The sequence below is a fragment of the Saccostrea cucullata genome, unplaced genomic scaffold, assembly GCF_032062105.1.
Source record: "Saccostrea cucullata isolate Sc308-1 unplaced genomic scaffold, CSIRO_AGI_Scuc_v1 ctg3389, whole genome shotgun sequence".
In the NCBI taxonomy this organism is placed as follows: Eukaryota; Metazoa; Mollusca; class Bivalvia; order Ostreida; family Ostreidae; genus Saccostrea; species Saccostrea cuccullata.
Window position 1 is genome coordinate 27,973 of NW_026933205.1, and position 27,997 is coordinate 55,969.

Consider the following 27,997-nt stretch of genomic DNA (forward strand, 5'->3'; position numbering starts at 1 on the left):
GAAGTTGTTGAGAGTCTTTTCAAGAATAGCAAAGCCATTGTGACTCAAGTGAGCGTTGTGGTCCATTTGGACTGCTGTAAAGCTCTGTCTATGCATTAGATATAGGTTCCATAGACGCTTACTATTTTGAGATATGAAAGGAAAGAAAACCCCTGACTTGTCGAAAATGCTTTATTTTGCATCTGTCGATCATGCTGTAGTAGTCACATTGTGCTCACACAAACCATAGCCAGAAGCGCCAACGTGCGGTGTTTCTACAGCTGCGCCGTGAATATTTGCGTATGTTTCACAGTAAAGACCTGCCAAAAATATTTGTTACATATATGCATTTTTAGGCAATGTATACCTTTTCTCGAAGTCTGAATATAAATCTGATTATAATTTGATATTTTTTTCTTAGTACATGTATATATACATATTATATATTCCTCCTTTCGGTATTGGACGGTTCAGAACAAATGCTTCTTGCGAAAAATTTTTATTTATAAAGTTTGACTACCGTGTCCACATCCACAGCTGTGGTGCTCGTTTCCATCAAGACGACATTCCTGTAGATAGTGGAGATACTTTTCTACACAAGCATTATCACCGAACACGTCCGTCATACAACAACCAGAGCGGCAGTCGGCGTCAGTCTTACACTGAGACCCGAACAGGTCGTCAAAGAGAAAAGCCTAAAAACACAACAAAACAAGCCGTCAACGAGAAAAGCCTAAAAACACAACAAAAACAAGTCGTCGAATAGTAAAGCCTAAAACAATACAACAGGTCGTCAAAGAGAAAAGCCTCACAAACACAACGAGAATAGGTGGTCAAAGAGAAAAGCCTAAAACACAACAAGATCGGGACGTCAAAGAGAAAAGCCTAAAAACACAACAAGAAGAGGTCGTCACAGAGAAAAGCCTAAAAACACAACAAAAACAGGTCGTCACAGAGAAAAGCCTAAAACCACAACAAGAATAGGTCGACAAAGAGAAAAGCCTAAAACACAACCAGAAAAGGGCGTCAAAGAGAAAAGCCTAAAACACAACAAAACAGGTCGACAAAGAGAAAAGCCTAAAACACAACCAGAACAGGAAATCAAAAAGAAAAGCTTAAAAACACAACAAGATTAACAGGTCGTCAAAGAGAATAGCCTAAATCAAAACAACAGTTTGAAAGAGAAAATCCTAAAAACAACCAGAACAGGACGTCAAAGAGAAAAGCCTATAACACAACCAGAACAGGACGTCAAAGAGAAAAGCTTAAAACACAACAAGATTAACAGGTCTTTAAAGAGTAAAGCCTAAGTAAAGCCTTGGTTAAGTAAAGCCTAAACCAAAACAACAGGTCGTCAAAGAGAAAAGCCTAAAGATACAACAAAAACAGGTCGTCAAAGAGAAAAGCCAAAAACACAACAAGAACAGGACGTCAAAGAGAAAATCTTAAAACACAACAAGATTAATAGGTCGTCAAAGAGTAAAGCCTAAACCAAAACAACAGGTCGTCAAAGAAAAAGCCTAAACAAAAACAACAGGTCGTCAAAGAGAAAAGCCTAAAGATACAACAAAAACAGGACGTCAAAGAGAAAAGCCTAAAATCACAACAAAAACAGATCATCAAAGAGAAAAGCCTAAAAACACAACAAGAACAGATCGTCAAAGAGAGAAGTCAGAAAAACAACAAGAACAGGCCGTCAAAGAGAAAAACCTAAAATCACAAGAACAGTTCGTCAAAGAGAAAAGCCTAAAGATACAACAAAAATAGGACGTCAAAGAGAAAAGCCTAAAAACACAACAAAAACAGATCGTCAAAGAGAAAAGCCTAAAACAAAAAAAACAAAAACAAAAACAAACAAAAAAAAAACAAGAGGCCCAGGGGCCACATTGCTCACCTGAGCAATTATCTAGGAAAAAGCACATATCAGATCAGAAGTGAAAGTTTACTGAGGGGGGGGGGGGGGGGAAAAGGGGCATATTGTAATTTTAACCCACCAGTGGGTCATGATTTGAACAAACTAGAATCTACACTACCTGAGGATGATTTCCTATAAATATCACTAAGTATGGCTTTGAAGTACTTGAAAAGAAGATTTTAAAAGGTTTTCCTATATATTCCTATGTAAAACTTTTATCGGCCATTTGGCCCAACCCTACCCCCGGGGGTCATGATTTGAACAAACTTGAATCTACACTACCTGAGGATGATTCCACATAAGTTTCAGCTTTTCTGGCCCAGTGGTTCTTGAGAAGAAGATTTTTAAAGATTTTTCCTATATATTCCTATGTAAAACTATGATCGGCCATTTTGGCCCCACCCTACCCCCGGGGGTCATGATTTGAAAAAATTTGAATCTACACTACCTGAGGATGATTCCACATGAGTTTCATTTTTCCTGGCCCAGTGGTTCTTGAGAAGAAGATTTTTTAAAAATGTCATTAATTTTTCTCTAATTCATATTTATCTCCGCTTGGAAAAGGGCGTGGCCCTTCATAAGCTTGAATCCCCTTTACTTAAGGATACTTTGTAGCAAGTTTGGTTGAAAATGGCCCAGTGGTTCTTGAGAAGAAGATGAAAATGTGAAAAGTTTACGACAACAACGACAACGACAGACAAATTTTGATCAGAAAAGCTCACTTGAGCCTTCGGCTCAGGTGAGCTAAAAACAGGAAGTAAAAGAGAAAAGCCTAAAAGCACAACAAGAACAGGTCGTCAAAGAGAAAAGCCTAAAAACACAGCAAAAACAGGTCGTCAAAGAAAAAAAAACTAAAAATACAACAAAAACAGGTCGTCAAAGAGAAAAGTCTAAAGTACAACAAGAACAGGTCGACAAAGAGAAAAGCCTTAAAACACAACAAAAACAGGTCGTAAAAGACAAAAGCCCAGTTCACAAGAAAAGGACGTAAAAGAGAAAAGCCTAAAAACACAACAAGAACAGGTCGTCAAAGAGAAAAGCCTTGTGGCAACGAAAAAATTTTTCAAAGTGCGTTAAATTGGGGACACATTCAACGCGCTTTGAAAAAAATTTTCAAAGTGCGTTAAGAGTGTACATCAACATTTTAAACTATGGGGACTTTTAACGCACTTTGAAAAAAAATTATATAAAAAAAATTTACACTTAGATCGTAGTAATTGAGAAAATAATTTTGTAATAATTGATATTTTAAAAGAAAACCTTTTTAATTTTCATGTATTGATTTACCCTAATTGAAAACAAGGTGAAGACAAGTAGAAGGACTATACTCTCAGCCTAACTCTTATACATTGTACATAGCTGTCGGTAGAAAATTGAAAGTGGAGCCCAATTTTCAATGCCTACAATATATAATGGTATATCTTTAAATGCAGAACATGCATTTGTGTGCGTAACACCCCACCCATCCCCCCGCCTGTACTGATACTTATGCTACACCCAAATATATGTATTATTTTGCATAACTACTATGATGTTGAAAACTTTCAATAAATTTTAGTTGACAAAAAATGTATGCAAAATGAAAAATTTAAGTACAGTAAAACATTTAAGAGAGAAATAATTTTCAAAGTATAGAAAAATCAAAATCGCTCTCTTTCACATCCTGGAGTGACCCTATTACCGAAAAGTTATCCAAAAGGTTCAATTATTTATCATACCTAAGATTTGGAAAAAAAATTGACCAAGCCATACATTTTTATTTCAAAGTGCGTTAATATCGTCGATATTAACGCACTTTGAAAAGAAAATTTATTTTTTCAAAGTGCGTTGATTTGGTCCCAAATCTAACGCACTTTGAAATTTTTTTTTCAAAGTGCGTAATTTTTCAAAGTGCGTTGTAACAAAGCCTATAAAAACACAAGAAAAACAAGGACAAGTCCCCCTTTTCTGATCAGGATACTACACCTATTGAAGATTTTAGCAGTTAGTCGTAAAAAAAGATGCATATCTCGGTACAGAAAAGCTGCAAACACCACAAGAATAGGTTCTCCGAAAAAATATATTGATAGACCGAGAGAGCTACAGAAACACACCCATTGAAAAAAACTGTATATTTATTGCGCACAAAAAAGTGCGCTCGGTTCTTGATTAATTCGTCAAAATTCTCACCTCAATTGCAAAAATGGAATATTTCAAAATATTCCTTTCTCCTCCATCAAGTACTCGCGTAGTTAACATCTGAACGAAGCAGTTGGACCGAATTATCTTTGAAACCAAAATGGCTGTATAAGTAAGCGAAATGTTCGATGATTACAATATCAGGGTCAAGAGGACTATTTACCACAATTATGAGGAATGTTTGGTCGTGGAAACAGTGAAAGAATGTGTTAGGGACATACGGTTAGTAATATTTTGAGATTACATTTTTTAAAACACATAGAAATAAATCGAGAACCGAGCGCACTTTTTTGTGCGCAATAAATATACAGTTTTTTCAATGGGTGGCACTGTAGCTCTCCGGTCTATCAATATATTTTTTCGGAGAGCTACAGATCTGCAGCTAGGTACATCAACACAAAATAATAGCGTAAAATTGTCGATGTAATTACTCGGATATTTTAGTTAGAATAACCTCGACAAATTAAAAAAATCCTTGAACTATATCATGAAAAAGAAAAAAAAAACGGACCTACCTGTGAGTAAGCAATAACGACTAAAAGGAGAAATATTTTCATTTCGGAAAACCGTAGAAATACCTAATAAACCTGTGTAATGAGAGAGGGCACCTGCTAAACTTAATATAGACAGAAAACAGGTCGGAATATTATCTGTAAGTACAACAGAATTTGTAAGATAAGAAATATTATGACGCTGCAACAGTATAGTGCCCACGATGATACTTAATATTAAAACTCTGAGAATGATTCGAAATTCTCTACTTAGAAGTCATAATATGTATCTCCTTTGTCTTATTAACCATTTTTCAGTACATGTAGACAGTTGCAACCTCTTAATAGCTTCTGCCATGTTGTCACAAAATTAGTTAAAGAAAGTTGGGGAATCATGTGACATGTAACAGGTATTTTGTCACCAATTTTTGTGTTCAGATTTTTTATCAAACATATATTTCGGAGTGAACTTAAGGATTGAGTGGGGGGGGGTCATTTTATTTTAGTTAACAACTTCATATCTGTCTGTCAATGTGTCTTCTACTAGTCCTACCTCTGCAAAAGGGGTCCGAGAGAATGTCGGGGAGGGGTATTATTAGTTATGTAGATACTTAGAGGGGTAATACGGAAATATGAGGGGTCCTTCAAAAAATGCATATTGGGCAAGGCGTAAGCCTTTGGAAGTCAGTGATGATATATATCTCCAGTTTGACTTTTGACTCTGTGACCTCAACTTTCAAAGAAATCATTTACTCTTTACGGAAAACCGGTGTACAAGTTTTGATGTCTGCCAAGCAATAGATATATATAAATTATTTGACCCTTAAATTTGACCTTGTGACTTCAAATTACTCCTTGTATTGGAAGCTTGTGTTCTTATTTAAATGTCTTTCAAAGAAAATACTTTTGAGATATTGAGCGGTCGGTATCTATGTACAGTTTGATCCAAAGCTTTCAGCTTGTAACCTCAAAATCCAAACGGTTCGTCTACATTGTACGCAATGTACTAAGTAGTACTAAAAGTTTTCTAGACAATCTTCCTATGTCAGTAATTAAACACGTGAACTTTGACCTTGTGACCTAAAAGTCTACCGAGATTACTATTATTTAGTGGAAACCAGTGTACCAATTTTGATGTATGTCAAGCAAAAGGGTTCCTAACATAATGAGCTATCGATATCTTCCTTTCTCGGTTTGTCTCTTGATCTTTGATCTTGTGACCCAAAAATCAATACTGAAGTGTCATCTTCTTTTCAAGGAAAACTAATACCGATAAAGGCTGCTCAATATAATGTTCTTGACTTTTGAACTCAAAATAAACAGCAGTCATTAATATTTCAGGGGAGTCCAGTGAACCAAATTTGATATCTGCCAGACAAAGGGTTCAGTTTTCAAGATACTGAGTGGGCAACACTTGACCAACCAGTGCAGATTAAGCAATGTGCTCACTTTTCTACTGGGGGCATAAAAAAAAACCTGAAATTTTTTTTCTCAATTAAATTACCCATTTATGGAAAACATATCAAGTGAAATAAAATCAATTTCAGAAAATTAAAGTGCACTCGGCACAATATTTTCGTTATAGGCAAAGTTTTTTAATGGAGTTCATTAGCATTTATACATATACTGGTACAACATCGTCTCTTTTAGTTTCCTTGAGTTCAATGTTTTATCATCATTGGCTTTAATTAAGAGTCATATGTTTGGCTAACTACAACTTAACAAGATAAAGAAAACAGCCAAATTCTCACGGAGTTTTCAGCACTTCAGTTTGTTTATCGCGCACCACTTCTCTTTGTTTAGAGCATTACAAGTATTTTGAAATAAGTGCATTGCATAAGAACACAGACGTATTTTTTTTTCTTTCCCTGAGTTTGATTTATTAGAGCTGTAACCTGGGAATGTAAGATTGGCGTGAACCTCCTGGTCAGTTGAAACACCTTCAATGCTGGTATCGAATTTCTTTTTCACCTGGTGACTCTGGGAGATTTGAGGAGATACATTTTTCCTCGTAAGTTGGAGTACATTCCACGTCGGTTTGTTTATTAACGTGGATCAAGTTTTTACTATCATTTCATTTGCAGATCACCTATTTTGTGAGACCTGGGTTTATCGTATCTTTTAATTTAAAGGGCCCCAAAAGCTGGAGGAGAATTCATTTAATAAGTAAAGACTGGTTCCGCATCGGTGACCACACTGAATCGTCACATCGAGATGTGACGGAGGAAAAAAAACAGGACTTCTGTTTCTAAAAATGATGGATACTTGCTCAGAATGAAGATTCTGTCAGTTTATCTTGGCATTTTGTTCTTTTTGAGTACAGTAAGTACACATTTCATTTTTTTTTTCATTTTATAAATTAATTTTTAATAGGATTAAAGTTTAATAAACCTACTTTGTTGAAATAGCATGCGAATGTTCAGTTGTTACGCGATGTCAGGAACATTAACTATCAATATTGTGTTAGGTGTTCATTGGATTTTGACTTTACACATTTTGTGTGTATTAAATGGGAGAATTTACTTTTCTTATCCTGTATTTTATGCTTGACCTGAAGGCAAATATTCAGTTAAATTCCATATAAACTTATGTAAATTAGACTTTAACAAAATTTTATTTTATAAATTTTGAACCTGAAATTCAGTGTATAAATTCCTAGGTCTTTTGAATTGTGTTCTTATAATATTCTTATTTTACTAGTAGTCTTCAGACTGCATAGTTTGTTAAATTAAGGCTTGAATTGTGCATACTAGTATTAAATGTCAAATGTTAGGAAAAATAAACTAAGTTTCTTACATCAGGGTCTCGCACTTTCTGCAGATCACCACTTCGCTTCATGTATATAAATGTATGTTTTTCGGTGTTTTAAATTATTATTTTTATTTATATATACAACAATTGGGGCATGTCACTTTCTTTTTATATAGGATTCTGTAATTTCTCGCTAGTTGCTTGACAATGGACGTCGAGACGATGGTATTTTTTCTTCTTTTTAGACGTGAAAGTTTACACAAGGAAAGCCATGTATTTCTCTAAACAAGAGATAACATTTAAACAAATGGTTCTTATGAACGGTCCCAGATACCAGCTAATAACTAAAACTGAATGAATAGGCCAGTGACCCCCGTATAGTCGTCTATCAGACCCAATTAATCTAGCTAATCTCTTTTTCCAATCATTTTTCAATTATCATTGTACAAAAATAAAATGAGGTATGAATTCGTCAGTATTGTCTGCACGTGGGTCGAGTTTTCATACTAAATTCATCTATGTATATATTACAAGATGTTCAACATTTAAACATATGCAAACGAGCTAAATTTAGCAATCGTAAGTTTACATTTCTAAGACATGAATAGGAAATTTCCCCATATTTCAGTGATTAAAATCAATGCTAGATCTGACTATGATACTATCACAAATATAGATAACCATACTATTTTTAAAAGTTTTATTTGCTGACATTTGTGATTTTTAGCCTGGGAGATTCATTCAGATAAATTTATACTTGCAAACATACAAAAATATATACAAGAATACTAGTAATTCTTTCGTTGAACTTCATAATGATATTTAAAAACAAAAAGAACTGCATCATAATTAACAACAATGTTATTGAATAGCATCAAACATGTCATATAATTGTTTTGATTAATATCCAATGAATCTGCTCATTTATTCTAAACGTCAACTTATCTGGCTATACACCGCTGAAATTAACGTTTTTGGTCCCTTTTCCTGAAGGTCACGGGCGACTTTTGGAGTCCCTGGTCACCATGGAGCAATTGTTCCCGCACTTGTAATGGTGGCGCCACCTTTCGGAGCAGACGATGTATCAAAAACCAGAGTATGGGATACGGTTGTCGTGCCGAAGACGTCCAGTATAAATTATGTAATGCTCAGGTAAATTTATTGAGGACCACGTTCATGCAATGTCATGACTCCGAAGTCATTTATCACAGAAAAATATGACCGAATTTCTGTTCTTCATAATGGATATATTCTAGGTTAAATAGTAGATGTGATAATGTGGAAGCTTACAAAAAGAACTATTTGTTGCTTTGAAAGGTTTTGAATATAAGTATTATAATAAAAGCTTACATGTAGATCTGTAAGAACGATCCACGGCTACGAAGAGCGTTAGTGACGTCAATATAATGTATAGATCTATACAGTATAAAGTGAGAACAATGGTAAACCATTGTATCTGTACTCTCTTATTGGAGGATACAGGAACAGAGCATTAGTTTGATTTCTTTTAAAAGTCAATTAATTTGCTCCTTGAATAATTGCTCTGCATTCCTAGTGTACAGACACTTGGACAAAGATCGTATTCAAAAGGCAGAATTCGAGTGGTTGGTTGAAGGAGATGAGAGATAGAAACTCTTTGATTGGAGCATTGTTAAATAAATGTTTTCTGTAGAAGTAAGAACTCCCACTGCATTGGAATTTTTGTAAGAAAGAGATCTGTAGTGTAAAGAACTTGTTAATTCGATTCTTCTTAAGTGATTTTGTGTATAAATCGACTTCAGATGCCATTGTTGGCGTGGGTTCGGAAGTTTATGGGAGTTTAATTTTTACATCAGCTTTAACTTTGATTAAAATTAAGAACTTATGAACACTTAGTCCATTCGCAATACAACTGAGCATCCCCCGTTTTTTTTTTGTTTTTTTTTTTTCGGAGAAAAATGAGATAAAAGATAAGTTACACGAAGCATATACATAAAAAACGTCTGTTTAGGTAGTGAAGAAAAGTTTGTTTATTGTTATCATAGCGTAAAATATCTGCCAGGGAAGAGAAATGGGTTGTAAGGTATCCTTCATCGTTAAGAATTGGATTGTTATTTATGTTTCATACATATCCGCCCATCTTCATTAATATCTGTTTAATAATAGAGGATGGACAAACAGGGTGAGCACTAAATAGCGATTTATCCCCATAAATGACCACTACACTGAGGTCTGGCGCGTCAGGTTTCAATTAGCCACATACTGGGGGAGCTATTCTATCATTTGTTACATGATATTTTTTGTTAAATCTTTCTCACACCCATGAGGAAGAGAAAATGAAAATTTGACATTACAAGCAATTAAGATTGTTGGTCTGGTAATGTACATCGCCACCCCGATAGTCCATGGCTGTAGATCTGCGAAGTCACCTGTTTAAAATTTAAAGAACTGTTTAGGTCGTACATTTACAAGTTTTTTCCCTTCAGAAACAATCCGTACAATTACACTTGTGCACTGTTGGTGACACACGTATTCATAAATTTTCTTAAAAACTTGCTGTGATTTTTCAATTTCAATCCAGGCAAAACTTGGTTGCTATGTGTCATGGATACCATGGCAACATTACCATGACAGCAGCCTTTGTTAGTTCAAATTATTGCACCTGGATTGGGCCACAATAGCAGATCAAAGTCTATATACTAGTAAGAAAAAAATCATTAAAATTCTTTCTCTTATGAAGAATAAAACCGTTATTAACCAAATTGATGCGGCAGACTGGCAGCATAGTCAGATAGTTTATATACTAAATAATATTGATGAATCCCAATGCTGTGTGGATTCAACTTTTATTAAAATCATAGTTCTCTTAGAGCTAGCCTTTCGTCCTCGATATATAGTCAAAATAATTTAAAATTCGAACGATTTTAATCAGCTGATGGGGAACAGCAGGGGCATTATGTCGACAAAATAGATTAAGAATGGTTGGCAGTTTTTGTCATGGCTTTATTGATTAATAGTCAAATCAATCATCAATTCAATCAATAGTCAAAATCAATCATCAATATAATCAATAGTCAAATCAATCATCAATACAATGAATACAATGATGTACACAAGGTATCTCTACAATGATGTACATAAAGTATCAATTCAATGATGTACACAAAGTGTATATTGAATAATTAATACACAATGGGTACAATGATATTCAATGATAAACAATGATATTCGATCAATGATGTACGCAAAGTGTGTACATGTATTTACAATGGGTACAATGATATTCAATGATATGCATTGATATGCAATAATATGCAATGGTATTCAATGACATACAATGATATTCAATGATAAATGAATTGCAATGAGCAGGTAGCAATGTATTACAAAGAAAATGGTCTACGTCGACTTTATCAATAGTATATGACGTAGAATCAATAGCAATGGCACAATGACGGAAGCTCAATTATTGGCCACTGGCCCTGGAAGATAACAGGATCAGCAGCGAGCTTCTAGCAAAATTCGATTCAGCATTAAAAAACAGTCTGTACGAAGAACATATACTTTGCATTTCAATGAGTCGTAATAAAGCCATGACGCTTATAGGTCCTTTTGGTATCCAAGGGAACTGAGGTTACGGGTCCTATCGCTGGTAGCCAAGGACAGCGGAAATGGATTCTTCTGCTTGAGGACAAGGGAACGGATGTAATGGATTCTTCTGCTGGTTGCCAAAGGAATGGATGTAATGGATTCTTCTGCTGGTAACCAAGAGAATGGATGTTAACTGAAAAAGGAAATCAAAGACAGCAGCAACATTTTGTTGACACAAGAGAACAATTCATCAAAATCATGTAAATTGGGAGAGGTGGGTGGGATGCTGAGCTTCAATGGCTGACGGAAGATGGAAAGGAAGAGCAAATGCACATGCGTACTGGATGTGACTAAATGAAGTCAGTGCATTTGAGTGAGAGTTATCTCGCCTGAACTATTTATCTCTATTTGTCTCCATAACGGGACTTAACTCATATTGAGTTAAGTCGGATTATGTCGACAAAATAGATTAAGAATGGTTGGCAGTTTTTGTCATGGCTTTATTGATTAATAGTCAAATCAATCATCAATTCAATCAATAGTCAAAATCAATCATCAATATAATCAATAGTCAAATCAATCATCAATACAATGAATACAATGATGTACACAAGGTATCTCTACAATGATGTACATAAAGTATCAATTCAATGATGTACACAAAGTGTATATTGAATAATTAATACACAATGGGTACAATGATATTCAATGATAAACAATGATATTCGATCAATGATGTACGCAAAGTGTGTACATGTATTTACAATGGGTACAATGATATTCAATGATATGCATTGATATGCAATAATATGCAATGATATTCAATGATATACAATGATATTCAATGATAAATGAATTGCAATGAGCAGGTAGCAATGTATTACAAAGACAATGGTCTACGTCGACTTTATCAATAGTATATGACGTAGAATCAATAGCAATGGCACAATGACGGAAGCTCAATTATTGGCCACTGGCCCTGGAAGATAACAGGATCAGCAGCGAGCTTCTAGCAAAATTCGGCCATATGTCTTCACATGGGAGCTAATAAAGCGCAGCATGTGAAGACATCCGCCACATGCGGCAAATTTTGCCCACACCATGACAAAACTGCTACTTATTACAATTATGTAAAATTAATTACTGCTTGATATATATGCAGTATACTGTAGAACTAGGGAAATTTTATACGCTGATCAATAATATATGTAAATATGTAATGATCAATAACTTTTCAATAGATCAATAGTTGCAAAGATCAATTATATAATGATCAATAACTGTTCAATAGTTCAATAGTTGCAAAGATCAATAATATACAGTAATGTTCAATAACTAAATGGAAATGGTAGGTAGCACTGCAAATTTTGACAAATTATTTTGATTATGTCACACTGAATGGTATAGAGAATAATTGTAGAATGTGCTATATGGGAAAGGTGATCACCCTCTGGATTGACGAGCCCTGTTGAATATTGGGGTAGTGACTACACCCCAAACCCTTGTTGCGATCAACCATTATAATGAGCTATATATCCTAATGCAAACCTTGTGTGACAACATGGGCCTGAAATAATCTCTTGGCAGCATTTCTGACCCAATAAATTTTAACCTTGGTATTAAATATAATTGAAAACAAGACAGTCAATTTCATAAACTTTTGTAGATGGCAAAGGGACATGGAACCAATACTATTACCCACAATGTATCATTATGACATGTGGGTTGTTGTGTTATGACACTAGAGTTCGAATATCTGAATGGTGGGACCTTTTTCCAGGTCATTCCTTGTTGACCAAATCATCTGATATGGATGTTGTATTGTTTTAAGTCCGATTCGCATTATCTAAATTGATGAATGTGTGATTTTTTGCATAATACTAGTAAAGATGATGCAATAACCCATACAGAAGTGCCTGCAAACTTATAATAAATTTAAAAACAGTAAAAAGGTGTTGTCAAGTGTGACTGTCAAGTATGACTAAAATTGAATGAAAGTCAGAAATGCATGGGCTTCCATCTCCCTTTAATCTTTATATAATCTTCAGAGCAGCCTGATAAATTCAAGTGTGTAGCACCCCCCAGTTCTAAGAGTATTACCCTTAAATGTTTCAGAGTCAAAGCCAAGAAATGAAATAAATTTCTGTGGTATTAAAGTAATGGAATGACGAGAAGAACGTGGAATGTTGGGTCGAAATGACAAGTAGCTGTGAAGTATTTTAAATAATGGAGATGTTTCTTGGTTTAACAAAATGTGGAAGATATATATTCGTGTATAATTATGCTTTTTTTTTTTTTTTTTTTTTTTTTTTTTTAATTATTTATTTATTTATATATAATTGCCTATTTATTTATTATCATATTTAAACATAATTTTTTAAATTATGGGCTAAAGCTGCATTGTGAAATCTTCAGCTACATGCCACACTTTCTGATAAAACTTTACTGTTTAATGAAAATTGAATGACAAATGCCATGGCATTGAACAATACTGCATTTAAAAGGTGGGCTTATTGAAATTGACAATAATCAGCTAAACAAATTTTAACTTTTTAGAAATGTGCTCTGGGATGAATATGTTTTGGCATAACCATATGTTTGTTACTCATACGAAAATTTATTCCGCCATTTCACATGTATTTTGTATATTATTTTTTGTATATATTGTACATATATTGTTGAACGTCATGTACCATTTATACGGTTTGAATGAAGAACTTGAACTTCCACTTGGATTGTGGAACTTTTGAACTAGAACAAGAAATGTTAAATTAGTGGTTGGGCCTTAATTTTAACGTGAATTAATTGAAATTTCTATTTCCTGACAAGTTTGTTAGCGTTTAGGTACATGTAGTTTCTAACATACTAAAAAATATTCCTTGAAACTTATTTATTCGTTTTATCTATTTTATGTTAAATGCAATATGTGGCTTACTTGAATTTATTTATTGTTCCTGTCTTGGTTAAATGTATTATAATATATGATTATTGTTGTCTATCTGCAGTTGTTATTTACTATTTAGAAAAAATATTTAAATGTATTGTGACATCTGAACAATGACAAAATAGAGAAGATTTGTAAACAATGCCATACGATCCCTTTATCCCATTACAGCACGTGTGTCAATCCCATACATCTAAATCCTCCCTATTTGTTTCCATTCGTATGTGTATCAATAATCGGTAATCTAAAACAAGGGATTGAAAACTGGATTAATTGAAATTTCTATTTCCTGACAAGTTTGTTAGTGTTTAGGTACATGTAGTTTCTAACACACTAAGGAATTCTTGAAACTTATTTATTTGTTTATCTATTTTATGTTATTATAATACGATGTTAGGCCTACAATTTTAAACTGATTTAATTGGAATTTTTTATTTCCTGACTATTTTGTTGAAATGTTTAGGTAGTTTCTAATAATCTTAGAATTCCTGGAATTTATTTATTTTAAATAAGTGGTTGGGCTTTCAATCTTAATCAGCGTTAATTGGAATTCCTATTTCCTGACAAGTTTGTTGAAATGTTGTAGTTTCCCACACTATTTATTTATTATTATTGATTCATTGATTAGATTTTATTCATTTCTTATTTTATCTATTTAGTTATTAATTTATTTTTGTTACCTACTGACTGACAATCCAATGGAGTTTATAGATGACAATTTTTCCCAAAGTAAGACGTCTTTGAACACCCAAGGAGCATGCACTTACAAACTCTGGACACTGAATATTTTGCTCAAGGAAATCATTTCATTTTCATCGTAACTTTTAAGGATCGTAAAATAACATTTCATGCATTATTTTATGCAAATTCATCATCATAAAATACTTTACTTTTCACTATAAACATTACAATTCCAAGTTTCCAAATGAAATTCTATTTACAACACAAATAGACATCACAATATACACCAACTTGCTAAACACAATCTTACCAAATCTATGGTATATGAACGTGACCTGTAGATGGTTCCCTTCTCAATCAGTCATACCTTACCCTCAACGCTCATACTCCCTGTCAGAACTGTGACTCTTTCTTCAAAAATATTTCTCGACCAGTGTACAACATGGAGGCACAAACAATGGTGGTGATGATCGATGTGATTTCAATGCAAAAATAAATGAATAAACATTGAATAAATGGCATATATCAAGACAAGCACGAGTGTTACAACAAGACTGTCAAGAGATGAGCTGATTGATGCGCAAATAATTCAATTAAATGGCAAGTAAATATTAACAATTAAATTAACAAAGGGTTAAATGCCACTATGGTTGAATTCGCAGAAAATGTCTTTCTAAAGGTTCATTCACAGCCAAGTTCCTTGCTGCACTTAAAAATTAAAACAATTTTACCGACACGTTTGTTTACACGGAATCCATGATGGATGGAATATTTTGCAGTCCGAACCCGATGATATGTGACACCGATCTATGTCGTGGCGGATCCAAGAGGCACGTGACCACTGCATGGTGGCTGTTGGTAATGTCCAATGTATGTGGGCACCATTTGTAAACGTTGGTTTTAATAACAACGAAAAGTTTGTTTTGATTTCACCAATGTATTAATACACTGAGGTCATGTTCTCAAACAAAAGTCCGTCTAGGTGGTCGCTGCACACGTGGTTAATATCGTCGTTGGGGATGTTGATCCTTTAGATATGCTATGATAATATTCACACATCGGGTAAAATAGATGGACCCTTAGTCCAGGATTTATTTGCCCTGATTATGTTCATATTTCCGTCGTTGGATGGTCAAAGGAACACAAGATGAAGATGAATATTGTTGAGACTAAACTCGATGCTGAGCTTCAATGGCTGACGGAAGATGGAAAGGAAGAGCAAATGCACATGCGTACTGGATGTGACTAAATGAAGTCAGTGCATTTGAGTGAGAGTTATCTCGCCTGAACTATTTATCTCTATTTGTCTCCATAACGGGACTTAACTCATATTGAGTTAAGTCGGATTATGATTCAGATGATCGTTGTACCTCATAACCATTAACCAAGGGTCTCTAGTTTTAAAGATAATTAGCAAATGTTGTTGCAAAGAATAACTTGATCTGTAATTAAGAGTGTAATATGGATGACAATGATCTTTATTAATTAGGAGTGTACATTGGATGACAATGACCTTTATTAATTAGGAGTGTACATTGGATGACCCTGATTTCCGAGCTGTTCAGTGCTCGTCCTTTAATAACAAGCCGTACTCCGGGAGGTATCTGAAGTGGATCCCCTACCATGACTCCACCAGTCCGTGTGCCCTATACTGCCAAGCAGTGGGTCCTGATATAACCCACAGGTTCGCCAACAAAGCACTGGATGGAACTAGATGCCGAAATGGTTCCAAAGATATGTGCATTGATGGCAAATGCTGGGTAAGTACAGATAGAGATACTGTTAGTATTCCAATATTCACCTCAATTTTCTATTTATGATACTAGTACAATTTTTGCAACTTTTGAAAAAAAAAACGTTCTTCTTTATAGATGATATTTTACGATTAACTTAGAGTATTGTATAAATTTACAATAAAAGATATTACGATATTTTGCTTTATAAATGAATATGGTCCTACATTGTTGAGGTTGGCTTGCATGGCGTATTATCTTTTTATTTAGAATATCTAACATAGATCTTTTAAAATAATATGTAATATAACATTTTTAGCACGTAGGATGTGATAATGTACTTGGGTCAAAAACAGAGGTGGATAAATGTGGTATCTGTGGGGGAAACAATTCATGTATCACCCAGAAGCATGCCAAATTTCAGTGGACACAATCTGGATTCGGTGAATGTTCATCGACTTGTGGTGTAGGTAACATGCTTTTTTTACTCAAGCCCTAGAGGGGCTTGTTTACTCAAGCCCTAGAGGGGCTTGAGTTATCTAAAACGATGCTAGGTCATCGATTTACTCAGTTAAAAAACACGAAAAGCTATTATTTTTGTAGATTAAAATATTTCTAGAGACAAAAATGAAGCTTATCTCAAAAAAGTCTGTATACTCAAAGATATTAAGCGTTAAATAGCGGATTCTTGTCTATGGCGAATGAACATTGAGTGAAGCTCCGCAGTCGCAACAGTTTCTATACTGAGATTTCGCGCTTTCCTTTGCGTAGGAATCTCAGGTAACTTTTACAGACGCCGACAAAGCATCTTTGGACGAGTCCACTGTTTACTCTGAAAGGTGACGCAGGTTACCCAATCTTTAACAAATTCTACCATGCATGGCAAGAAAATGTATGGTTGTACCCCCCATATTGAAATTGCTTGTCACGGGCCTGAGAATGACGTACATGTACACTTTGAGTGACAGTAAAATAATTGCACAACATTCATTTTTTTTAATTTCAAAAAATCGTACTAATTATCTTCAGCTTTGGTAACGGAACCTATATATATAACTTCTTTTGGATTTGTCCGGAATATGTGTTAGACATGCCGCACAGCCAGATGCAGCTTTTCTCATTGTCAATTACTATTAGTACCAATTTTCACACTACATTTTTCGTACATCACTAATAGTGGGGGGGGGGACAACTAGACTTTCAATTAACATTTCCTATACTATAAGTAAGGTTGCGGAAAAAAGTGGGGGAGGGGGGAGGCTGCCCCCCCCCCTGTTGCTACGCCCCTGAGATGAACCCGTAGTCACGTGGATTTTTGGGAGCACGGACTCGGGAGCCCCCCCCCCCAATCCACTATGAAAAACGATTCTACTCTACCTGTAGGCTTGTAACAAGCTATTTGGACTGATATGTATTAAATTGTGTACTTGATTAAGCAAAAATTCATCTTAAAAAGTAGTACAATTGATTATATTTATTCTAATTAAATTCAATATATGAATTTTGTTTCATGTACACATGTATATTTTATTCAACAGAAGATTGAACTCGATAGCCCTCATCGTATACCATTTATATAATAGTGTTGCATTATGCATGTACTATGCCTAAATAGTAGGCAGGGTTTGACACATGGTGCACGAGCCGGAGGCGAGTGCACTATGTGTCAAACCCTGCCTACTATTTAGTCATAGTACATGCATAATGCAACACTATTGTTATTATTATGCTGACTGTTGTTATTATTTATGCGGCAATCCATTTGATTTTTTCTTGAAAATAATGGTGGTAACACAGCGCACTTGCAAAAACTCATTCAAAATCTTCATGCTAAAATTAGTTGCATGCTTATTTATTTTGGTTACTAGTATTTTCTCTAAATAAGTCAGAATTTTCTGTCCCAGAGATACTCATCTTTATTTTCTGTTTTGTTAGTAAGACTGATTTGTTTACAGACGTGGATTCTCATTGATAATTTTCTTTTACATCCTTCAATCAAGCGCTCTATAAAAAAGCGTTTTAATGACCCCATGATTGTATAAATTAAGTTTATATATTTAACAAGTAGAGCTTTTCAAAAAAGCTTACCGTCTTTAGCAACAATTTTAAACAGTAAACAGATCTATACTTAACACGCCATATAATTCTTTTTGAATTTCGTGTTTCTAAATTAGCTTTTTACGGGCATTAGCCCTACCATGGTTGTCGCTCGGTCATCTCAGTAAACTTTGACTGGCCGAGAGCTTTCGGCAAACCTCGGCTGCTTCAAACAAGAAAGGGGAAATGAATAATAACAAATTGTAAAGCCTGCAAGCAATAACTATCAAATTTTATTTAAAATGAAATTAAAGAGACCTTTTTATTTATTGCTATAAAAAATATCATGTTATTAAGAAATAATTACTGCTGATTTTGTTGTTCGTTTTGTCATTTTTTTAAGATTGGAAATCTTGCAAAATTGTTAAGTCGTACGAAAAATAGATCATCAGAAAGTTATCTCCCTTGTCTTGAACAGCATTTTAACCAATGAAATAATTGAAAATTTTCTCATCATGCAATTTCTACCAATCACAAAAGAGAGGAAGTGCATAGTCCGAAGACTGTAAAAAACTTCAACTATACTATACCGTCTTCCAAGGAAGACGGTAATAAAATTCTCCTAATCAGTGATCGTCTCTGTGGCGTAATCGATAAGGCATCGGACTGTCAACCTCATGGTCGTCAGTTCGATTCCCGGTGTGTGCATTGATGCATTTTATTCAGAAGATAAAGCCGTGCACTATTTCGGCATAGTATGCTTACGCTATATAAATCCTTAGACCACTATGCGAGAATAGTAGGGTATGGGTTATCTAGAGACAAACTGACAGGAAGCATAATAATATAGGATATTAATGACACTTTTTAGTTGACTTTCTACAGCTTGAGTATCTCTGACGTTTTGTCAGTATATACTTGTTTTATTTTCTCATGCAATTTAACGACATTTTTCTCCTTTGAGAACTATCCTTTTAAGTAGATTGTGTTTATGTAAAATTCTTAGAAAATTTTTCCTTCTGCAAAGCTGCCAGTATTTTAAGTAATATAACATCAGTGTGATTCCTCACTATATCTTTAAGCAATTACCTCCATAGCAGAATTTAGTTTTTCCTTGAGTTCTTTTTTACATCAAGGACATAGAAGAACAAAGGTGGTTTGTAAAAATCGAGTAACAGGAAAACGAGTCAGCAATAAAAGATGTCAGGGAGATAAAAGACCAAAAGGGAAAATTAAGGCCTGTCAAAGACGGGAATGTGGAGAAAGGTAAGAGGACCACAAATATACACTCAAACCTGTCAAGTAGGGGAATGTGAAGAAAGGTAAGAAGACCACAAATATACACTCAGACCTGTCAAGTAAAGGACAATGGAGAAAAGTAAGAGGATCACAAATATACACTCAGACCTGTCAAGTACAGGAGTGTGGAGAAAGGTGTGGAGGTCAGGCGGGTTCGATCGCCGATGGCAAGATAGCTCAGTTGGTAGAGCACCTGACCGGAGTTTCAGGGGGCCCGGGTTCGATTCCCGGTCTGGTCCACTGCATTTTTCTCCTCTCCCGTTACAATACATTTGGTGCTGTGACTAGGATCTGGAACTGACAGGCGAGAGGCCTGCCAGGGATGAGCCTGGGTAGGGTTCTTTAGAGGGCCAAAGACCTTTAATGAGGGTGGAATGTGGCAGTCAGCCGGGTTCGATCACCGGTGGCCAGAGAGCTCAGTTGGTAGACCACCTGACCAGAGTTTCAGGGGGCCCGGGTTCAAATCCCGGTCTGGTCCTCTGCATTTTTCTCCTCTCTCATTACAAAGGTAAGAGGACCACAAATATACACTCAGACTTATCAAGTATGGGAAAGAGGACCATAAATATACACTCAGACCTGTCAAGTAAACGAAAATGGAGAAAAGTAAGAGGACCATGTAAATATTCACTCAGACCTGTCAAGTACAGGTAAGAGGGCAACAAATATACACTCAGACCTGTCAAGTACGGGTAAGAGGACCACAAACATACACTTAGACCTGTCAAGTAGAGGAGTGTGGAGAAAAGTAAGAGGACCTGTTAAGTACAAGCATGTGGAGTGAGGTAAGAGCTCAAACCTATGAAGTACCAAAATGTGGACAGAAGGAAGTGGACCACAAACAATCACTCAGACTTGTAATTAGCAATGTGGATAGAAGAGGAGCACAAAATTAAACTTTTAAAAAGCAAAGAATGGGAACAGTGTGACAAAGGACAACTTATATACAGCTTGTGCTCTCAAACCTGTGAATTACAGGTTCATAAACAGAGTAAGAGGACCTCAGTCAGCCTTTTTATCATTAAGTATGAGAATGTAAAGAGACAACTCAGACAAGTAAGGAGACCACAAACATACGCTAAACTTATAATTTTGGGAATAACAAGAGATAAGAGGAGCCAGAACGTACCCGAAAGAGGAGTCGAAACTTAAACTAAAGAGGAGTACAAACTTACACTAAAGAAGAGTACAAACGTACACTAAAGAGGAGTACAAACTTACGCTAAAGAGGAGTACAAACATACACTAAAGAGGAGTACAAACGTACACTAAAAAGGAGTACAAACTTACACTAAAGAAGAGTACAAACTTACACTAAAGAGGAGTACAAACTTACGCTAAAGAGGAGTACAAACGTACACTAAAGAGGAGTACAAACGTACACTAAAAAGGAGTACAAACTTACACTAAAGAGGAGTACAAACTTACACTAAAGAAGAGTACAAACGTTCACTAAAGAGGAGTACAAACGTACACTAAACAGGAGTACAAACGTACACTAAAGAAGAGTACAAACGTACACTAAAGAGGAGTACAAACGTACACTAAAGAGGAGTACAAACTTACACTAAAGAGAAGTACAAACGTACACTAAAGAGGAGTACAAACGTACACTAAAGAGGAGTATAAACTTGCACTAAAGAAGAGTACAAACGTACACTAAAGAGGAGTACAAACGTACACTAAAGAAGAGTACAAACTTGCACTAAAGAGGAGTACAAACGTACACTAAAGAGGAGTACAAACTTACACTAAAGAAGATTACAAACTTACACTAAAGAGGAGTACAAACGTACACTAAAGAAGAGTACAAACGTTCACTAAAGAGGAGTACAAACGTACACTTAAGAGGAGTACAAACGTACACTAAAGAGGAGTACAAACTTACACTAAAGAAGAGTACAAACTTACACTAAAGAAGAGTACAAACTTACACTAAAGAAGAGTACAAACTTACACTAAAGAGGAGTACAAACGTACACTAAAGAGGAGTACAAACTTACACTAAAGAAGAGTACAAACTTACACTAAAGAAGAGTACAAACTTACACTAAAGAAGAGTACAAACGTACACTAAAGAAGAGTACAAACGTACACTAAAGAGGAGTACAAACGTACACTTAAGAGGAGTACAAACGTACACTAAAGAGGAGTACAAACTTACACTAAAGAAGAGTACAAACTTACACTAAAGAAGAGTACAAACTTACACTAAAGAAGAGTACAAACGTACACTAAAGAAGAGTACAAACGTACACTAAAGAAGAGTACAAACTTACACTATAGAAGAGTACAAATGTACACTAAAGAAGAGTACAAACTTACACTAAAGAAGAGTAAAAAGGAGCACAAAAACCACTCAAACATGGTGATATAGAGGAGCATAAACCTGTCAAGTACAAGAATGTGAAGAGAAGTAAAAGGACTGCAAAGGTACACTGAAGTTATAATAAAAAGGTAAGAGAACAACAAATGTACAGTCAGACCTGATAAGTTTAGAATCTGGAGAGGTGGGAAGAGCACCATCGGACTTCCAGACCTGTCAAGTACGACTTTGGAAAGAGGATAACTCAGACTTGTAAGTAGGGAAATAAGAAGACAAATCAGAGGACTACAAATCTGTACTCACACATATACTGTATCAAGTGTGGAAATGTAGAGAGAGAGGTGAGATAACCATCACGCTTGAAAGCTTAGCACAGTTGTATAAAGTTAAAATTTACTCATGATACCTCCTTGTAGAAATTCTTCATAAAAAGTTCGATGGAAGTAATTCAGAAAAGTAAAAAGAACCACAAGACGGATTAATGTTTTCAACTTTTATTATACAAAAATTGAGGGTATCAACCTACAATAACAGAGTACATCATAAAATCAAATATTAAGAAATGCTATTAAAATTATAAGATTTTCAAACTACTTAACGTTTTAACAAAGTAAACATTTTTTTAAAGTATTTTACAACTTACAAGTAGACAATTCAAAGTTAAATCAGATATTATACTCGTTAATATTAAAGCTATAACTTCAACTTCAAAAACACAATAAATAAAGGAGAAAAATTGCAATCAAAATAAATTCATAAATCATATCTTTAAATGGCAATGAAACCCTTAATCAACTTTCAAAAAAAAATCAAAAATTTTACACAGTATTTTTTATAAAATCTGATCAGTTTCAGGTACGACTGGGTATATGGACCTTGGAGTAAATGTTCGTGTTCTGTTAAGTTCACTCGGAGGTCCAGACGATGCGTCAAGTTTTATACGAATTCTACCCAAATCTACGTGAAGGAAACACTCTGCAAAACTCTAACAACCGAGGCCAGAAGACCATGTGACCGGAAGTTCTGTCCTTTGTGGCATGTTGGCCATTGGTCACCAGTAAGCAATTAATAGATTGATTAAAATCTATACAAAAATTGATATAAAATTCCAAAACTAATCACACACCGTTTTTGTAGTTAAAAAACTTCAGAATCAGGCATAACCTTTATATTATACTTGACAAGAATATTCGTTTTTGCAACATGCTCTTTATCCTGTTTTTTTTTTTCCATCAAAAATGCTATTAATTAGGATTTTAGTTCCAAAAATGTATTTCCATTTATTGATTATGATTTTTAGTGTTCTGTATCGTGTGGTGACGGTGTTCAACGTAGAGGTGTCGTCTGCCAACACTTTGGGAGAGAATTTTGTGATCTAAAAACAAAACCTTTAACAGTTCGGGCTTGTAATACTACGCAATGTATAGTTCAAAGAGGTATGTATCGTATCTAAAATAAAATTAAAAGTTTGCACGACATGCTAGATGTATGGTTATCATTAAACATTGGGTAAATACATTGCTAGAATAAAGAATGTCCAGCTTACAGCTACTGTAATTAAATCTTTAAAAATTCAGAACAATATAAAGTTTCTGTGGAACAATACTTTTATAGTGTATTTACTAGCTCATGTTATGTGATATATCCATGGTACATGTACTAGTTCGCTAATACTTTATACGTAGCCTGCTTTACATTAGAGTTTTTATTGCTTGTTCTTTTAAAGATTCCAGCTATGCAGATTACATGCTTAAAGGTATGACATTAAGATAAAGCAGCATGATAATGCATTTTTGCGTACATCTAACATATCAAGTTTTACATAATTTCAAATGTCAGTTGCAAACATTTCAAACTGCGCTCAACATCTTCATATATAAGGATTAAAGCGACTCCTTAATGCAAATTTTATAATTAAAGGATTTTTAAAAATCAGACAATTAATAAATGTATCTTATTGAATTTGAGTGAAGACAAGGAAATGAAAGTTAAATTAAGAGGAATAATGAATATTTATTAGCAGAAAATTCGCCATAGTGGTATACATAAATGAAATTAATGTGGAATAAATGTCTATAAAATCTAGATATACAAGAGGTGACGATTGGGGAATCGGACAGTAGGTCGATAAAACGAATACCACCCCTCAATATCACAGACAAGGAGCCACGCCCAAGGTTTGTGTGAGAGAGAATACAATACATTTGTAAATGCACCTCGGCGAGTAAAGAAATTACGAACATAATGTAAATATAGGCGGAACTCAATAACGTGAAATAGAATACTACAGGCAAATACATTCTGTGTTTAAAAGCACAATAGTGCTGTAATATTACGCTGCTAATAATTCCTAATACTATTTTAAATCGTTTGGGGTGGGCTAAGTAAATGTACAAGGTCATTTGTATTCAATTACAAATAATGGAGAATTAATTTCTAAAGGTATATGGAGCATAATACAGATTTTATAAAAGAAAATGGACAAGATTTCAATTTCGTGTTGCAATAACTCTATTAAGATTTTAGATATAAATATACCAACAGAGTTGAAATACCTGTTCTTTGACATAAAATGATTAATGTGAATATATTTTATGGCTTTGAACTTAAATAGAGTACCGAAAGCAGGTTGATATATTGGAAACATACATGTATTTATAGAACGAAAAAGCAACTTTAACAAAATATTGGAAAGTTTATATCTTTTAATTCCAACTAGATATGTAACGAGAGAATGGCAGCCCTGCAGCGTCACGTGTGGAAGGGGCCGGAAATGGCGTTACGTAAAATGTCAAGTTTATGTTCCGAACACTGGCGAAATATCAGAACTTCCAGACGAGGAATGTCCTGGTGAATACGCATGTGTTGTTTGTTCAGAATTTCAAAAGATTCTTACGACTTTATTTTCATTTTGCCCTATCCAGGTTATATATAATATTAAATTAAAAAAAAATGTTTTTAAGGATTGAAGCCTCTGGTATCTTCTCCTTGTGTAATAAAGGATTGTGTACAGCAGTTCGAGTACCGCAGTGTTGGTATGACGCCATGTAGCCGCAGTTGTCTCGGGGGTAAGTGTTAGGATCAATACAACAGAAAAGGATGCATCACTGGCACGTAAATATTTGCCTTAAAATATTCTTTTTATACAACGGTAGCTAGTGATGAAGCAACAATTGTATTTACGGCTTTGCTGTTCTTGAGATGAAGAATTTTTAAAAATATATATGTATTTCTACGTAAAACTTTGTCGCCCATTGTGACCCTACCCTATCCCTGAGTTAATGATTTGAACACTTGAATATACTCTACTTCAAGGGGGCTTTTATATAAGATTCGTCTTTTCTGGCCAGATGGTTCTTAAGGACATTCTGCATCATTTTTAAGTTCTAACATTAAATCTGAATTCTACAATGCAAATTTAACTACATTCAATGAAAAAACAGAGATTAAATGCCATTCAAATAGAATTAAGATAGGGACTATATTTTGTGGCGGAAGGTTTTTTAGACGAAAATTATCAGTTTTTCCATTTTGAACTATAACAGTACTGTTAATTTTGGATTCCTATTTTTCCTTCCTGGTTGCACAAAAAGCTGTTTTTTGCAGTTAAATGTGTTATGCTAGTTCTGAAATATCCATTAAATTATTTCTTATGAATTCTATCAACAAAGTGTGACAAATAGACAAATATAGTAAATATATTCTGAGCCAATTTTAACGTAAAATTGACACTTTTTTAGTAATATCTGAAAATTTACATCATATACCCCCGCTTTTGATGCTCTTTTCTAAATATTCAAGATAAATTTGGCCTATTTGCTTAAAATCAGAAAAAGTTTAAGACTTTAAAATAATTTTCTTGCTTATTAAATTTCAATGCCAGAAAAATCACTTTTTATTAGTGCAGAAAGGTCAAATAATTGATTATGCGAAGCAATTTAAAACTTTTTCTTAGTCGCAATTTTTAAGTGTCTTTTTTTAAACAAACTTAGAGTTGATTTTGTTTCATGCTTTAATTGGATAAAAATATTGGAGGGAAAACGTCAAACATATAATTTGTAATTAAGACACAAATTTCAGTGCAAAAAGGTCATATTAAATGTTCTGTAGCGCCAAAAGAAGCGTATTGACCCCCATTTTTTGATTTGAATTTTAATTATAAGCTATATATGTAGAAACTAAAAATATACTCGGCAAAAAAAGTTTAAGACTTAAAATATCAAGATCGAACGTCGTGAAGATATTGTTTAAGTTGGTAGAGCGCTCGCTCTGTGATTGGAAGGTCGTAGGTTCGAACCTCGACAACTACCGACCTAAGTCGATAAACAATAGGCAGCAAGCCAACTTCCTTCGCCAATCGCTCGAGCTCGGCACTATGAAGTAAAAGTTGCGATTTTCGGTTGACATTAAAATCCGGGCGCTGGCACGATAAAGCCTCCTCAATGGTCCTTCGTACCGAGTAAACGTCTACCTTCAATGGGAATATTTCAATGGTCGAAAATATGACATCCCATTTAACAGAACTGTATTTTCTAAAACTTATTTTTAACAACAATTAAGATAATTGGCAAAGGATTATTACATTAAATAGTCAATGCACTACCTGCGCATTTCAGCATTTTTTGCTCTAATTTTGAAAAAAGTTATATAATATGCTTAGAATTATATGTAAAGTTATGTGTATTTTTAAAATTATTGTTGTGTCTTCGTCGCTAGTTAGGTAAGAGTACATTTATAGGCAAACAGTCGTTGTTAAGGTGTTTTACCTAAAAAAAAATAAATTATGTGACGTATCCTTACGAAACTCTACATACTGACTCGTAGTTGAAATAAACATATGTAAGTGGTAAGATCAGTTATTTTTTCCCTTTTTCTTTGTTTAGGATTTAGTATAGAATAATTCTTTACTAACCTTGATGTTCCAGGTGTGCAACAAACAATAGTCCGATGTGTTAATATACGTAACGGCTCCACTGTTAACGATAAATATTGCAGTAATGCAAAATTTGTTCCCATTGAAAGGAGGGTTTGCAATGATATTAACTGTCCACAAAGGTAGCGCTTTCTTCTTTCTTTTGTATGGTATTTTGTCCGAAAACTTCTATCATTTTCCTTTGACAAACAAAATAATGTACGTTGTTAAATTTTAATATAAATTTCAATAAATGCAACTAGAAAATCGTTGGTGCTAAAGATAATTAAAAGATTGTGTTTAGATGGAAAATTGGAGATTTTGGGGTGTGCTCGGTGACCTGTGGCGGTGGAATTATGCACCGTGACGTAGAGTGTATCCAGGAGTTTGCAGCTAGATACAGACACGTGATCCACCTTCCGGATAACATGTGTGAGCAGCCCATTCCAACACGTAATAGAAAGTGCAGTAATATAGACTGTCACTCAGAGTGGATGGCAGGTGCTTGGTCACAGGTAAAACAATCTGAGAAGCTTGTGTTGTTTATGCAATTACAACTTATATTTGGGGATGAATATCGAAGTTTCCGTCATAAATTCTAATAATTTATTAATGTTTTATTTGTTTAAATTATATACTCATCTTTTTTTGTTATTTTAGTGTTCGGTAACTTGTGGTTCTGGATATCAGTCACGTGATGTGTTCTGTATCAAAAAGAATGCTAAAGGGCATTATATCAATATTACATCGGATTTATGTGATTCGAACACGCAGCCAACAGATGTACAGAAATGTAATGAAAGTGTGTGTCCAAAACCAAAACTAAGGTCCCTTGATGTGCAATTCTTTCAGCTTGACAAACTAAAACGAGTAAAACTTACTATTGGAATGTCAGCTGTTATCTTACCAGGAACAACCGTACTAATTAAGTGTCCAACACGGGGAGTACAAGTTCAAGATATCAAGTGGCTTAAAAATGGAACCTTTATAACATATTCTGGAAGAATCAAGTTAACTCGAAAGAGGTTCTTAAAAATCAAAAACGCGATTCCAGAGCTAGATTCTGGTACGTACTCTTGTAAGGCAGGGTCCCTGCAATCGACTTCTAGTGTCACATTTAGTAGTGTGTATGACATAATTAAAGCTACAATGCTGAGAGAGAAATACCTCTCTGGACTTCA

The 27,997-nt window shown here is 34.6% G+C and overlaps 2 protein-coding genes across 2 annotated transcripts; one reads left to right on the forward strand and one right to left on the reverse strand.

The window, feature by feature from the left end:
• Positions 1 to 159: 159 nt before the first annotated feature.
• On the reverse strand, positions 160 to 4,717 carry LOC134237662 (uncharacterized). Its single transcript, XM_062719799.1, has 3 exons — positions 4,588 to 4,717; positions 500 to 674; positions 160 to 299 (listed from the first exon to the last, which is right to left on the reverse strand). The coding sequence occupies exons 1-3, from the start codon at positions 4,627 to 4,629 to the stop codon at positions 190 to 192; spliced, it is 327 nt and encodes a 108-aa protein (XP_062575783.1). The 5' UTR covers positions 4,630 to 4,717; the 3' UTR covers positions 160 to 189.
• Positions 4,718 to 6,224: 1,507 nt separating this feature from the next.
• On the forward strand, positions 6,225 to 27,992 carry LOC134237661 (protein madd-4-like; the record flags this gene model as incomplete). The annotated part of the gene is made up of 15 exons (XM_062719798.1): positions 6,225 to 6,574; positions 6,696 to 6,885; positions 8,308 to 8,466; positions 16,036 to 16,269; positions 16,562 to 16,712; positions 19,416 to 19,545; positions 22,760 to 22,961; positions 23,205 to 23,340; positions 23,631 to 23,660; positions 23,991 to 24,081; positions 24,624 to 24,754; positions 24,868 to 24,972; positions 26,830 to 26,959; positions 27,121 to 27,331; positions 27,477 to 27,992. Coding segments are annotated over exons 2-15 (2,274 nt in total), but the record flags the coding sequence as incomplete, so codon positions are not given.
• Between the last annotated feature and the right edge of the window lie 5 nt (positions 27,993 to 27,997).

What these genes read in the sequence shown, in the direction of transcription:
- LOC134237662 (XM_062719799.1), bottom strand. Translation starts at nt 4,629, where the DNA reads ATGAAAATATTTCTCCTTTTAGTCGTTATTGCTTACTCACAG. An exon ending in TCGTTATTGCTTACTCACAG is followed by an intron (nt 675 to 4,587) that starts GTAGGTCCGTTT and finishes TTGTGTTTTTAG; the next exon opens with GCTTTTCTCTTTGACGACCT. An exon ending in CAGCTGTGGATGTGGACACG is followed by an intron (nt 300 to 499) that starts GTAGTCAAACTT and finishes TATTTTTGGCAG; the next exon opens with GTCTTTACTGTGAAACATAC.